Raw genomic sequence first — 15,893 nt, forward strand, 5'->3', positions numbered from 1 at the left:
TAAGACATAAGTAGGATTTAAAGAAAAATAAATATGAAGTAATGTATATTTCATAACATTAATGTAAATAACGTACATGTGTCTAAGACTTCATTAAGTTGATATATATTATGACCAGTGAGATACTATGCACCAGTCAACTGTAACTACGCCCCGCCTCCCCAGGTCCGGGGAATAGCGGGGATTTTGACTTTCGGTCCAGCCAACCCCGGCTAAAATCCCAGCACTGCGGGGACGAACGGATGGTAAAATCCCCGCCAAATGCCCCCGCACCCCAGGGTCCCTAGGTAAGGCCCATTCCCCGCTATATTTAAAGCGCATTCACCCGGCACTGCGGGGCCACCTGAAAGGTAAAAACACGGCCCATTTCCCGGGCTATCCCCGGTATACCCCCGGACCTGGGGGGGGGGGGGGGGCGTGGTTACAATTGACTGGTGCATTCAATTATTAGCAACGTGACTCCAGTTAAGAAATAACTAAGATGGTTTATGGATACCAGCACAGGTGTCCCAGGTTTTCTATATACTTTAAAGTAAAATCTTGGAACATCTTTTCTGAAACTGCAAGGCCCTGGAGCCATGATTACGAACAGTCTCAAGTCCAAGTCTAGACTCAGAAAAGCATTTTTATAAAGGAAAAAAAATCATATTTATTTCATTTCTTTTACAAAAAAATATATGTAAATAATAGTTAAACATTCAAAAACTGATATATTTCAGCAAATTTTCACCATCAATGCTTTGATAGAAGGAAAATTACAATGAAATGAAGTTTTGCGATAATGAGTCTTGAGTCTGAACTCTGACTTGAGACTGTTCATAATCATTGCCCCAGACCCTTGATACTTGGTATGTAGACTCAGGTAGTCGTTATTCTATCTACATCCATAGCAACCAATGATTTCCTTAGCAAACAGTGACTTCCTAAGCACAAAATGGCCTTCTTTCCGTTCCCTAACTGAGCATTTAAATCAAAGACCGATTTCACCCTTTATCAAATACACCATCCGGAACTTTTCAAGTGAAAAAACAACAATAAAATGAATAAGCACAAATCTGCACTTGCTTTGGATACACGAACACTTTCGCGAGAAACACATGTTTATACTATTTTAATGTGTTTTACAAGTAGTTCATCGGATCCACCATGGCACTTTGTCGTTTTTTCCCTGCCAGTTAAGTAGGTTTAAAATGCACACTAAACAAGAATCTGACACGGCCTTACAAGAACTCCCAATGATGTATATGTAACTTTATATGTTAAACCAAGGTGTCCTCAGACAATTCAATCAAACAACGCAATTTACAAGATTCAACGATTTTAATGGAAACATATCGTAACAATTACAAAATGAAATATGTACAGCTATATACATGCATATTACAAAATCATGGTTATCAAGTTAAAAAAAATCAAAACAAGCACGATTGAACAGTACATCTTAATTTGTTTCGTCAAAATATATTAATTATATACATAAAAATAATTTCCTTCAAAAGAATAATTTTAAATAGTTATGACAATGTAAAAACGCTCAGAAATCTTGGTCAGTTTCTTTCAGTGATTTGCATATTTGCATAAGAACTTTTTGATAATTTTGTAGAACGTGAACTGAGACACTGTAAGAATGAATAAAAACAGTTCTTTTGAAATAAAATCCGTAAATATTTGTCATATAAACTTTTTAAAATCCAATCTAAAGTGTTCAGCAGGACTATGATTGTAGTGAGTTGAGACTTGCAGACCAGATCCAAACTGTCTTGGTTAGAATCATTACATTCAGTGTTGTAATTTGATTACTCCAGAAATATGCAAATAATCAATGTAAATATAAACAGTAAAAAATGAAAATGGCCGTTCCTATGTGTTTGAAATGAACTGGTAAATCATTGTGACTTTATGCACTAGTCAATTGTATCCACGCCCCCCCGGTCCGGGTGTATACCGGGGAAAAGGGCCGTGTTTCCGCAGGGCGGGGATTTTACCCGGGGTTGGCTGACCAAAAGTCAAAGTCCCGGCTATTCCCTGGACCTGGGGGGCCGTGGTTACAAATGACTGGTGCATTTCTTACCCAACACTGGCTAATTGCTTTCATACACCGCGATGCACATTCAAACATTCAATTCATAATTGAAAGACAACAGGTCAGTACTGTATCATACAACACAACACAAATAGCATCACTTTTGATACGAGTGCAATGCCTACACATATGAAGACTAAATCTAGCTTTAAGGATCAATATCTTTCAGAACATAATACAAAAAATACATTAACTTAGTGCAATTAATCGTAAACTTCATGGTCCGATTTTCTACAATGATCAAGTACCTTGGCCCCTATTCAGAAAAACAACACAGAGCAAATCCCCTTTCCCAAAATAATCGTTACCTTTACATGTTGTTTAGGCCTTCTATAGTACATATACATGCTTATTTATTTTTTATATGTTGCAATAAGCCATAATAGGCTGGCCCTAATTTATCGTCATTAGTTTAGCTTTAGACGTTTTAGTAGCATATTTCATTCAGCCAATTTTTTCACTTAATTTTGATTTTATTAAACGAAAAAACAACAACAGTTTATCGTGATAACCTCACGATAATTTCCTTGAGAAGTCCAGAAACTATTCAGAACATTAATATAACACAACTTTTACCAAACGAAAAAGAGGGGTAAGCTGAATCCATTTATAGAGAAATTAAGTTATTTCCAGAATTTGGGGCTTGAGTTGTCGTGAGTGATGATGAAGAAAAAATGGTATGCAACATGCCGTGAGTTAGTTTTGCGGATTGTGTTGACTTGGGTCAACTTTCTTGAGTGTTTGGCAATGTTTGATTGTTCGAGACACTCTCTCTGTATGACCTTCATCCCATAAACACCATCGTGTGCAAAACTTTTCTGTTGATTTTGTGTTCAAAGTCCTGGATAATTTCATCAATTTCATTGTCGATATCATCGCATTCAGACAACTGGAACAGAAAAGGGTTACATGAAAGTATGCAAACCATTGAGAACAGCTTTTGTACTTTATATAATATTATTATTATTATTATTATTAGACCAGATTTGTTGAGCGCCCTTTTCATAAAAAAAATACGTTCAAGGGCGCTTTACAATTAAACATGTGACATATCGCAGATATGTGGAAATCACCAAAAGTGACATATTTTAACATATTAAACCAATTCAAGTGAAACTCATATGTTGTCAAAAAAACACACACACATAAAGTGTCTAAAAATGCTATATGCAATAAAATAAGCATAAAAAAGTAAAATAAGAATAAGAAATCAACAACATGAAACCAAATATATATATATATATATATATATATATATATATATATACATATACATATACAGTTACTGTAGTTCTGTATCGTAAAAATAAGTAGGGATAAAAACAGTCACAGTTGTTATCTATACGTTGTAGGAAGTTTTGAACTAATATAACTAATAGTTTTCTGGCGGAATTTTACGGAAAAGAAATGAGTATCATAACTAAGTCATTTACTGTTGATAGGGTTTACAGCGGCTTATAGCTATCACAGTATTAGTACTCTAACCAATTTTGAGCAGAAATTAATCCTTTAACCGATCTATTTTCTCAAATGTAACAGAAATAAATTAATAGGGGATATATGATGCTTTCAGTCTAAGATAGTTTTCACGAGTGTCATTAAAAACATATTTTCACGAGTGACAATGAAGAGACAGAACATAAGAAAATAGGTTGATAAAAGAAATCGGGCCCTAAACCGTTTTATAGAAGAGTGGATGTATTCTTATCTCATTTTATTATCCTTTCTGTCCAGTTTTAAAAGCATTCTTGTTCATGGATAATATTCAGGGGCGTAGCTAGCCCTCCATTCATATGGTTTCATACTTGTGGTAGGAGTTCCGGGGGCATGCCCCCTCGGAAAATTTTGAAAAAAAACATGGTACAATCTGGTGCATTCTGATGTGCCTTATCTAGTACTGGAAAATGTGACAGTTTTTGGGTTATGATGTCATATTTTTGTCCAAATTATGTGGAATCAACCGCGTACTTGCGGCCATTTCTATAATAAAACTTCCAAAACTGCACAGCAGGATACTCAGGTCGGAGATTTGATAAGAGGGCACAAGGCAATTGGATTAAGATCAATACACAGAGGTTGTGTACTGTACACAGATTGGGGGGGGGGAGGGGGGGTTCACTTATAGAAGGCTTAAACTAGGCCTTAAATCACCATAAAACCCACCTCGATAACAAGATCCTTGATTATGAAAGCCCCTAATGTTGCTTCCTCGTGGTTGTCTTGGATGTCAATGTTGATCACGTGCACGGGATGAGACTCGTCAGTATCACGGTTTGCAAGGTCTGTTGTGAACAAATAAGTAAAAGTGTGCCTTTTTTCTACTCTTGACTTATATAACATTCGGTAAAACTGCGTTATTCTTTGTTTATATAATTTCCTGATGTTTGTTTACTCGGATTACATTGAGTGTATGGATAATCTTTGAACTTTGATATGAATACTTCGTTACACTTTTCCAGTTATGGCAAACATCGATTTTGCACGACGTCAACGTCCAACATTCAAACGCAACAAACACATCGACTTCCATAAACAATCGTATTGACAAGTTTCTATAAATGATGAATCATATATGATGTGTATATTAAAATACAAACCCTCAATAATTTGATCGAACACGCGCTCTTCGCACGCGATGATGACGTCAAATGTATCCCGGTTTGACTGGAAGCGTTCTGGCATCTGCTTTATCCTTCTGTTCCTGTCGAGCATGTGTAGAATGCCGTTTGTTTTATATCTGAGGTCAATGGTTAAGGAAATTTGGATCCAATTTTAAAATTATTTGTATTGATCATATTTGCTGTACAACTACATATGGCAACTACATACATACCCGTCCGAAGCTGCACCGACGTAAACAAAAGGTACGTTACGGTAGTCAGACGTCCGATTTATGTTATATTCTTACGTCGATTTGCTTGCTTTTGCAAGTCGCCGTGCTTGACCCCTTCTGACGTCATCATCTGAAATTGGAAATTAATATGACGTCAGAAAGCAGATTATATTTACTGTTGAATTTAACTTAGAAGTAATTAAGTCTCCAGCAGTCGTATGTACATACTTAAGTAATCACTCAAATCACACGATGGGATAAGAATTTAAAAATTGGAAATCACTTAATGTCGAGGATGTAAGCAATCTTTGAAACATATCCTTTAACAAAGGCGTTTTTTCCCGTTAAGCTCTGAATGCAACAAACTGTCATCATTATTGGCGTAAATCTATATTTCCATAACGTGACACGTAGACCCACGGTATACTTTCGGTATATATAACTGTCAAAATCCACGACCCCTATGTTAGTTATGCACCAGTCAATTGTAACCACGGTCCCCCAGGTCCGGGGAATAACCGGGACTTTAACTTTCGGTCTAGCCAACCCCGGGTAAAATCTCCGCCCTGCGTGAACGAACTGATGGTTAAATCCCGGCCAAATGCCCCCGCACCCCAGAGATATAAGGCCCAATCTCCACTAAATTTGGCGCTATTTTAAAACCAGAGCGGTCACCCGGCCATGCGGGGGCACCTGGAAAGTAAAAAAACGGCTTCATCATCACTGCTCCAATAATATTAACATGGCCGAATAAATGTGCAGTATCTCGCCGACTACTGGCCATACAAATGCACCGTGTCTCGCCGACAACTGGCCATACAAATGTGCCGTGTCTCGCCGACTTCTGGCGGTACAAATGCGCCGTGTCTCGCTGACAACTGGCCGTACAAATGTGCCAGTGTCTCGCAGACTACTGGTCGTACAAATGCACCGTGTCTCGCCGACTACTGACCGTACCAATGTGCCGTACCTTGCCGACTACTGGCCGTACAAATTTGCCGTGTCTCGCCGACTACTGGCGATACACATGTGCCAGTGTCTCGCCGACTACTGGCCGTACAAATGTTTCGTGTCACACCGACTACTGACCATACACGAGCCGTGTCTCGCCGACTACTGGCCGTACAAATGTGCAGTGTCTCACCGACTACTGGCATTACAAATGTCCCGTGTCTCGCCGACTACTGGCTGTGCAAATCTGCCGTGTCTCGCCGACTACTTGCCTTACAAATGTGCCGTGTATCCTCGACTACTTGCCTTACAAATGTGCCGTGTCTCGCCGACTTCTGGCCATATAAATGTGTCGTGTCTCGCCGACTACTGGCTGTACAAATGTGCCGTGTCTCGCCCACTACTGGCCGTACATGTGCCGTGTCTCGCCAACTACTGGCCGTGCAAATGTGCCGTGTCTCGCCGACTACTTGCCTTACAAATGTGCCGTGTATCCTCGACTACTTGCCTTACAAATGTGCCGTGTCTCGCCGACTTCTGGCCATACACATGTGCCGTGTCTCGCCGACTTCTGGCCATATAAATGTGCCGTGTCTCGCCGACAACTGGCTGTACAAATGTGCCGTGTATCCTCGACTACTTGCCTTACAAATGTGCCGTGTCTCGCCGACTTCTGGCCATACACATGTGCCGTGTCTCGCCGACTTCTGGTCATATAAATGTGCCGTGTCTCGCCGACTACTGGCCGTGCAAATGTGCCGTGTCTCGTCAACTGCTTTCCTTACAAATGTGCCGTGTCTCGCAGACTACTGCCCGTACAAATGTGCCGTGTCTCGCCGACTACTGGCCGTACAAATGTGCCGTGTCTCGCCGACTACTGCCCGTACAAATGTGCCGTGTCTCGCCGACTACTGGCCGAACACATGTGCCGTGTCTCGCCGACTACTGGCCGTACAAATGTGCCGTGTCTCGCCGACTACTGGCCGTACAAATGTGCCGTGTCTCGCCGACTAATGGCCGTACCCATGTGCCGTGTCTCGCCGACTAATGGCCGTACCCATGTGCCGTGTCTCGCCGACTACTGGCCGTACCCATGTGCCGTGTCTCGCCGACTACTGGCCGAACACATGTGCCGTGTCTCGCCGACTACTGGCCGTACAAATGGGCCGTGTCTCGCCGACTACTGGCCGTACAAATGTGCCGTATACATGTGCCGATCTTGCCGACTATTGGCCGTATCCCGCCGACTACTATATTCACCCACAAAATCCGGTTTAGTGCTGCATAATTGACAAAATCAATGACAAATTACGAGTTAAAAAATGCCATTTACAAATACTTCCTGTAAGACAATATGTACACATATTTTACAGAGTTCAATAAATTACACTGGAGCTAATTTTAAATCACTATGTTCTACACATGTAGATCCTTCTTCTGCCAAGGTAGTTCAAGGTTGGTTACAACCTTTAGCTGACCCTTGAATCTCAGATATATGTAAACTACTTTTCGAAACATGGTTCACGGGTAGATTAAGAGCCAGTAACACATCATTTCAACATATTTATCAGCGCGGTATAACCAAAGGACAGCTCCTGTTCCGGCAAAGCAGAGTATGCTAATATTTAAATATTTATACGCACGCTACATTTTGAACGATGTCATTGAAAGTATAATAATATGGTATTAAACAGTGACTATATCCACCATCGTGTCAGACTATCTGATGATACGGGATGTGGAAGCAGCAAGTAATATAATTTCGATTTTGCAATATTAATGACGTGCCCCATGACGAAATCGCTCACATGATAAAGGGGAATAACAAACATCTACTTAAAGAAAAGAAATTACGTTCGCCTCCCTTGAATTAATGTAGAACGAGCGTGCCCCTCTCCCTGCCGAAAAGATGACAAAAAGGATGTTGGAAATTTTTTTTAGAAATTCTACCCCAATTCCTGCCTAACGCATACTTAAACTACACACTGGTGTTATCACAATTCACGATTGCAAATCCATTTAAACAATTAAAATAACTCGGGTCAATTGGCATTACGTTCAAATTTGACGACGCTCTACGTCAACCCTCGCATCTGACTATTTCCTAATACGTGATGAGACAGCAGCTAGTTAAGTTCGAGTTTTCCAGATTACGTTACGTGCTCTGTGTCGAAATCGCTCACATGAGATTTACTTTTACCAAGAGGAACAACCAACATCTACTTAAAGAATGTAAATTACGTTAGCCTCCCTTGAATGAATTACGGACGTGCGTACCCCTCTCCCCGATGAAATACGGGATGAAAAAAAATTGGATATGCTAAGAAAACTAGAAACTCTGCCCTATTCCAAATCTGATTCCTGCCAATCTACACACTGGGTTAATCACAATTTTCGATTGCAATGTCACCATTAAAAGTCAATTGTAATAACTAAAATAGCGCAGTCAATTTTGGCAACGTAAAATTTGAACCACGTGCTACAAGAGAATCTGAACGTACACGTGTAATCCATCTGACACTCTAATAAGAAACATGCCCCACAATTGAGCATCTCGAAACGTTTTCAATGTCTAAGACTTGGTAGTGTTGCAACATATTTGTCCCTTGTGGCAGCTTGAACTTGAGAGGGCTTAAATTGCATTACGTTGATTTAAAGTTGGTCCAAAAGCTTAACCTTTTTCAGCCATTTTCTTGTTTTCATAGGCGAAGGTAAGTTATGCCATAAACGGTTTGATACACGGTTGATATGATCTTGTGAATCGCTGCTACTGTCTCTCAAATCACTCTCCGGTCCATTATTTCCAGTGTCAGTTATTTCTCATTGACATCACTGGTAGTCTTCACCCACCGCATATCCCCTTCCCCCATTTCTATAAGCATTACCCCGACTGCCCCCGCTACTTCTCCTTCCGTTGCTGCCCCTCACGTCGCCGTTTGCATACTTATACAACTACCCAACCGGTCTTCATTTACAGCCCATGGATTCCGTCTTCATACTAATAATTTCAACTCACAACCCGCCCGTCGTCGTAACTACAACACTCTGCTCCTTTAATATTAACGACTACCCGTCCGTCTGTGTAACTACCTCTCCCTTATCCGATTCTTAACCACTCGACTCCATTACTACAGCAAATACCCGCAGTTACTGGCCCTCGCGTCTCCTCCAATTTTTCAGTCGCCATTAACACTACAACTAACCGCTTGCCGGCGTTACTGCTCCCACTTCTTATACTGCCCGCCCAGCGCCATAAATACCTGATAATACCAAAAGATGCACTTTGTTTGCCGTTAACACAACTACATACCGAACGACATAACTGTACCTCACTTCGTCGTAAATTGTTCTCCGATCGACCCTGCTGTCGTCGTTACTGCCCCTCCCTTACAAATACAACTACCCACCTGTTGCCATTACTGCCGCTCACATCTCCCTTAATGCTGCAACTTCTCGCCCGTCGCCGTTAGTTCTCCGATTGCCCCCCCCCCCCACCCGGTTACTACTGAAACTATCCGCTGGCCCCGTAACTGCCTCTCACGTTTCCCTTAACGCCAGAACTAGCCACCCGACGGCATTACTGCCTTTCACTTCGCCGTTAGTACTTCTCTGGTTCGCTTTCCCCTCACCGTTACTGCCTCTTTCTTATTACTACAACCAACCATCTGTAGCTGTTACAGCCCTTTCTATCAGTTTCTACTACAACTACCCTTCAGTCTCCGAAACCGCACCTAACGATTGGCTTTCCCGTCGCCGTTACTGCCCATTTCTTTAGTTTCTACTACAACTACTCCTCACAACTTACGTCCATCACGTCACCAAGTAATTCTCCGATTGGCCCTCCCGTCGCCGTTTCAACTACAACTACCCTCGAGTCGCCGCAACTACTACAACTACCTTTGGGTCGCCTTTACTGCCGCTCCCGTCGCCGTCACTACTTAACTACCCTCGGGTCGCCATTACAACTACAACTACCATGAAGTCGCCATTACCGCCGCCGTTACAACTACCCTAAGGTCGCCATTACTGCCGCTCCCGTCGCCGTTACAACTACAATTACCCTAAGGTCGCCATTACTGCCCCTCCCGTCGTCGTAACAACTACACTTAAGTCGCCATTACAACTACAACTACCATAAAGTCGCCTTTACCGCCGCCGTTACAACTACAACAACCCTTAGGTCGCCATTACTGCCGCTCGCGTCGCCGTTCCAACTACCCTTGGGTCGACATTTCTGCAGCTCCCGTCGCCGTTACAACTACAACTACCCGAAGTCGCCTTTACAATAACAAATACCCTTAGGTCGCCATGAATGCCCCTCCCGTCGCCTTTAATGCTTCTTCCGTCGCCATTTCAACTAAAACTACAGTTCAGTCGCCATTCGTCGTTTTTAACCTTCCCGTCGCCGTAACTGCACTTTCCTTACTGCTAAAACCACCCACATATTAATGCCCCGAAAGTCTCCTTTACAGCAACAACAATCCTAGAAAATGCTTCTTCCGTCTTCTACAAGCCTTGCCTGTCGCCGTTCCTGAACCTTCCGTCGCCGTCAATACTACAACTACCCGCCCAACGCCATTAATGCCCCTAACGTCGCCATTTCTCAGATTGGTCCTCCCGTCGCGGTTACTGCACCTCATTTACGACTGCTCCCCCATAGCCGTTACTGCCCCTCCCCAACTTCAATCACCCGCCCGTCACCCTTACTGCATCTTCCGTCGCCGTTATTACCACTGCTATCCAATATGAAACATCACATTTAAACAAGATTAAACTTTGCCAGAAAAATAGTAAGACGGCCTAAAATTAAATAGAACATTCTTTTCATAACACGATAACCGTTTCAAAACGTTTGATGGCCAAAATTTAATTTAAGATTTAACTATAGCAACAGGCAGTATTATACAGAAACAACTAAAAATTAAAAGACTAGCTACCCTGATGGTTAACAAGAATTTCGCACTCGGATTTAACTCGTAAGGCTATCATTTAAAATATTTGCAAACAATATAGATGTTCATGATCACCTATAGGATAGTGGCAACGCCGTGAAATAGGACATAGAATAATATAAAAACAGAGCCAGTGATTTCCTCAATGTAGGACGAGAACGATTGGAATGTTGGTCACCATCAGTGGCTAGTGCACAAAGCTGTGCAACTTGAAAGACGTGGCGACTTTTCTGCTAATTATATTTTTTCTGCTATAAGTGGACAAACTGATTGGTTTTCAGTCATGGATATTCCAGTATAAAAGCCAACGGTTGCAGTAAGTTTGTCATTGTGAAACAAGTTCATAAATATACCCTGCCTTTTTGTTTTATCGTCAGTGTACAACATGAAGCAAGTCTCGTTTTAAACACAAGTTGAAACGATGCATTGACAATATGCTTAATCTAAAAGGAAAATTACCAATATCAAGATGTGATTTCCTTTCGCATCTATGACGGCATTTGAATTGTAGCGTTATATTAGTGTTTTGTTTAGAAGATTGTATCAAACACATTTTGTGAAAAAGAAGTTATATATTTACACCTCAACTTCCATTTCTTCAGTGAACGACCTTACGGCAACTGCAAATATTTTCCAATGAACACAACATCTTTGGATATGTTCGAATCGCGAATCATCGCGTATTAATATAAAAAGCGTACTATCCGCAGACGAAATATTTAAAAAAAATTGAACATCAGCGTTTCAATTTTGAATTAAAGTGTTTTTAATTTGGAACTATTTTGTCCGCAGCAATGAAATGTGTAAACCTGTCTGATCGGTCTTTTTACCGCATGGTTGAGGAAGTTTTCTTAAATTACTTTTGATTAACAATTCTAGAAAGAAACAATCAGTTATTGGTGTAAATATAAGCATTGAATTGCATGACTGATGTCATTATTGGTGATATGAACGCAGTTGGGCGGGTTCAAGTATGCGTGAACCCGACACACTTAAACCGATCTACTGCGTTCATACGCTGATAATGACATGAATCACGCATTTTATTGTTAAGGATTTGTTAATAGTTAAACTGCAAACAGTCCTCTTATTTAACAGAAGCTAATGCAAAACTGGCTCCTTCATGGACGTAACAAGCATTTATTATGTTCATTGAACAGACAATAGCATTAGCAGAGTTGCAACCAGGTTCAAGAACAGATTAATCTTCAATATGAGTGCACCATTTCTAAAATAGAGGGGGCCACACACACACACACACACACACACACATATATATATATATATAGTAGTTTGCATTTTGTTGAAAAGCAAGACTTTGAGCATGGTCATCCCATAAGCATATCAATGCAGGTTCAAACGAGGTGCGAGGACCCCTGGGCTTATGATGTGTGCAGTAGTTCTTGGCAATAATGAGGTTATATCATTAAATAAAAGTTTATGAATTCATTTCAGTAATTTATAATTACTTCTTTTTTTTCTGAAATCCAAATCTAGTTTGCTCCTCAAGTCCAATCAGGTGTACCTAATATCATCTGAAATGCTGCCAAAAAGATGGCCCGGATTCCATCGCACCAAAAGGGGGAACACCAGTTTTACCCTACAAACATTGAACTGTACACATTAAATACTGATAAATAATGGATACTTTTTCTATTGCTTGAATTAATTATAAACATTACCGGCAACATTTAAATATAGATAATTCTTGCTATACCACTGATGAAGACCAACATCCAATTCCATTGTTTTCCTATCAAAATGGCGTACATGTTATGTAAATTGGGAGACCTAGATCACTGAAAATGGTCTCCAATTCGCATGGCCACTGTTCATAAATCTGAATAAAGTTACTGCCCCATTTCTGATAAAGTTTAGTATGTATCAAGACCGAAGAGAACAAAATAAATGCATATACTGTTAAGGTGGTCGCCATATTCATCATTTTACTAGTCATCAGATAAAAAAACCATTTAGATTTAACAATCATGTTTTGATGCATGTGTATAGCAGCAGTTTAAATTCTTCCCGAGCTGTTTGAAGTCATCAAATCTTCACCGGTGCCCCAAATTGTGTTCACCTTTCTTCAAAAATGTCTGCACACTCGGATGTATAAGATTCCAAACCTTTCAATAAAATATCTCCTTCATGGGTGTAATCGACACCTTCAAATAATGCATGTTGTAAAACTTTTTTCTTCAGCAAGAAAATTATCAACAAGGGGCCAAATCCTTGATCACTTTGATGTAGTGATCTCCCTTTAATTACCTAAAATATTGCATTTTCCTAACATTTGAATTCACACATTCAACTTTATACCATAAATTTCTTTCAACATATTACCCATCTCGTAAATACCTTATTGAAACTAATATTGTTTTCATTATTACTAAACATAAGTTTATACTCGGAAATAATGTATCCATGTTGCGCACCAACACATATACAGGACAACGCTGCATGTAATGGAACCAGAGTGTCATTATACCCCGGACAAAGGGCGATCACATGTACCTGCTCAGGTCTGAACCAAAACAGGCTCATAATGGGGCTTGAAACACTGACTACTACTACAACTACCACTAATAGAACAGAAGACTCTATCCTTGCTCCACAGAGCTATGGGCTTGGACTCATCAGCAGTCTCTTCTCTACAGCTGGCTGTTGCAACTTTGTGGCTCTCACTTGCAGTTACATTGTTCTTGACAATACATAGGTTGCCATATAAAATATATGGTAAACCTAGAACAGCACCAGCCTACGATTTTCATTCTGAAAAGACAGTCTTAAGCACATCCACACGATTAACTACATGACTTTTTGTGAGCTCTTCAATAAAATGAAATTGAAGTCATAAAAAAGATGCTCATTGAATAACTAAAACATATATACCACTTTCATCACCAATATGGCTTTTATATAAGTTTCACTATAAACCATTAAATGAAGCAAGTAAAAGAACTTGTTACACGTCTATAACTGGGAGAGAAATTAATCAAGAACAACAATTCAAACATTTTTTTGCGAGTTAAAAACATATTTTAAATAATGTTACCAGGTAGATATAGTAAAAAAGTACTAAGTAACACAATGTGAATTTAACTACGCACGTGTTAGAAATAAAATGTTAATAGAGGACTGTCAAGCCGTCTGATCCTTCGCAATCAGTCTTAAATGTTTGCAAGCAGCACACCAATCTGAAATATATGCATGATTTTTTTTCTAATAATTTATACATGACAAAACCAGAGAACAACCTACAATTCCAACCAACAAAATGGCACATCAGCCTTCAACAAGTACCTGGCATTGAAACCATGTTGTTGATTTACAATTTAAAAGATGTCAAAATTTGGTTCACCCCCTCCTGAAAACTGGTTACAATCCAAGACATTTAAAAAAAATAGGGAAAATCACCAAGAGGGGCTTAGCCCTTATGATATATATCATCATTAAGATTTTACTTAATGCATTTTAACAATTACATTGTCCATTCTGTCAATAGAAAATATTTATTGTTATAAATCTTACTTTATGCACCGGTCAATTGTAACCACAGCTCCCCCAGGTCTAGGAAACAGCGAGGACTTTGACTTTCGGTCCAGACAAGCCCGGGTAAAATCCCCGCCCTGCGGAAACAAACTAATGGTTAAATCCCCGCCAAATGCACCCGGAACCCAGGGATCCTAGGTAAGGCCCACATGTCCCCACTATATTTGGCGCAAAGACAAACCACTGCATTCACCCAGCACTGTGGGGCCACCTGGAAGATAAAAAACACAGCTCATTTCCCAGGTATACCCCTAGAGGGGGGGGGCTGTGGTTACAATACATTTGACTGGTGCATTTCATGTATCGTGTTTCAATGTGAAATAATAAAATGAAATTGTAAATCAAAGAAAAAGTATAAAAAAAATCACAATATAGTCAATATTCTTTGATATCCAAAATTCAATTCAATTTATAATGACCAATACATGATCCTTTTATAAATTCAGTTTATTTTTCAAAGATATTAGCACTCCTTCAATATCAAGTTGGGTAAAATAATGCATTTCTTATAGGATACAATTCAGCATCTTTTCGCATAAGATCTTTGTAGATCTCATCATATGTTGTGTTGAAATCATAAACGTTTGGCATATTTGGAGCAGGTCCTGGCAACTTCACTTGGTTTCCAGTGCCATATGACTTGACGTTGAAGCCCTTTTTGCTGAAAGCAGGAAACGATTAATAAATTATGTATCAGACAAAACCAGTTCATGCTTACATAGTTGAACAGGTACAAATAGGTGTATGTCTTCCAAATGTTTTGAAATTGTTCAACTATAAATGCAGACATATTCTATGTCCACCTTTAACTGATGGAGACATGAGCACCAACACTAATCATTGAATAAACCGTATTGAAAAGTTCATTAGTAGAGCTTATTTACATTTCAGACCATCCCTTAGCTACATCAAATTACAGAATTGCTTCCCTTAAATGTCATCAAAAAGGTCAAGGTCAACTAATGATAAATCCCATTTTCTATTGTCACTTGTGTGACCGATTTAAGAACAAGTAACACACAAATCAGAATATAAACCTTTATTTTGACATATATACACCGTATAGCAGAGAAAAATAACAACAATTTTTCCATGATTGAAACATTTACCTTAAACAGCTGTGGGCTTCCATACTTCTATTTTGATTGCTAGAGCAAACAACAGCGATTCGCAGATCAGACATTTTTAAGTAGAATGACTAATTAGCTGCAAAAATAGAAATACATAGAAAAGTGTAAAATAACAGGGAAAGTTTTCATATAAAACTTTGTTGTTTATTTTGTTTTGATGTTATTGATATTGCTCGATATATTTTCTCGGTCTCAGATGAAACACAGCAATGAGTTTTATGATTTCGTAAAGGTATAAGATTGTTGTTGTAATAATAAACGAAAAATGTTTCCAATGTAATATTTTTCATATAACCAGTGAAAGAATTTACTAGTCTTTACTATAAGACGACCTCTTAATCATAGTAATATAGTAATGATTACCTTTCTTTTAAAAAGGGAAAAAATATTAT

The 15,893-nt window shown here is 39.5% G+C and overlaps 1 protein-coding gene across 1 annotated transcript; it reads right to left on the reverse strand.

Moving 5' to 3' along the window:
* Window positions 1-1,307: 1,307 nt before the first annotated feature.
* LOC128246532 (RNA polymerase II subunit A C-terminal domain phosphatase SSU72-like) lies at window positions 1,308-15,722 on the reverse strand. The gene is made up of 5 exons (XM_052964776.1): window positions 15,481-15,722; window positions 14,889-15,032; window positions 4,681-4,820; window positions 4,247-4,365; window positions 1,308-2,972 (listed from the first exon to the last, which is right to left on the reverse strand). Exons 1-5 carry the CDS (start codon window positions 15,552-15,554, stop codon window positions 2,868-2,870), a joined length of 582 nt encoding a protein of 193 aa, XP_052820736.1. The 5' UTR covers window positions 15,555-15,722; the 3' UTR covers window positions 1,308-2,867.
* Window positions 15,723-15,893: the final 171 nt, after the last annotated feature.

Source organism: Mya arenaria, chromosome 9, assembly GCF_026914265.1.
Source record: "Mya arenaria isolate MELC-2E11 chromosome 9, ASM2691426v1".
NCBI lineage: Eukaryota > Metazoa > Mollusca > Bivalvia > Myida > Myidae > Mya > Mya arenaria.

Excerpts from the sequence above, each read along its gene's own strand:
- LOC128246532 (XM_052964776.1), bottom strand. The coding sequence starts at position 15,554 with ATGTCTGATCTGCGAATCGCTGTTGTTTGCTCTAGCAATCAAAATAGA. Across the intron at positions 15,033-15,480 it reads GAAGCCCACAGCTGTTTAAG|CAAAAAGGGCTTCAACGTCA; the intron begins GTAAATGTTTCA and ends TCCTGCTTTCAG. Across the intron at positions 4,366-4,680 it reads GTTCGATCAAATTATTGAGG|ACCTTGCAAACCGTGATACT; the intron begins GTTTGTATTTTA and ends TGTTCACAACAG.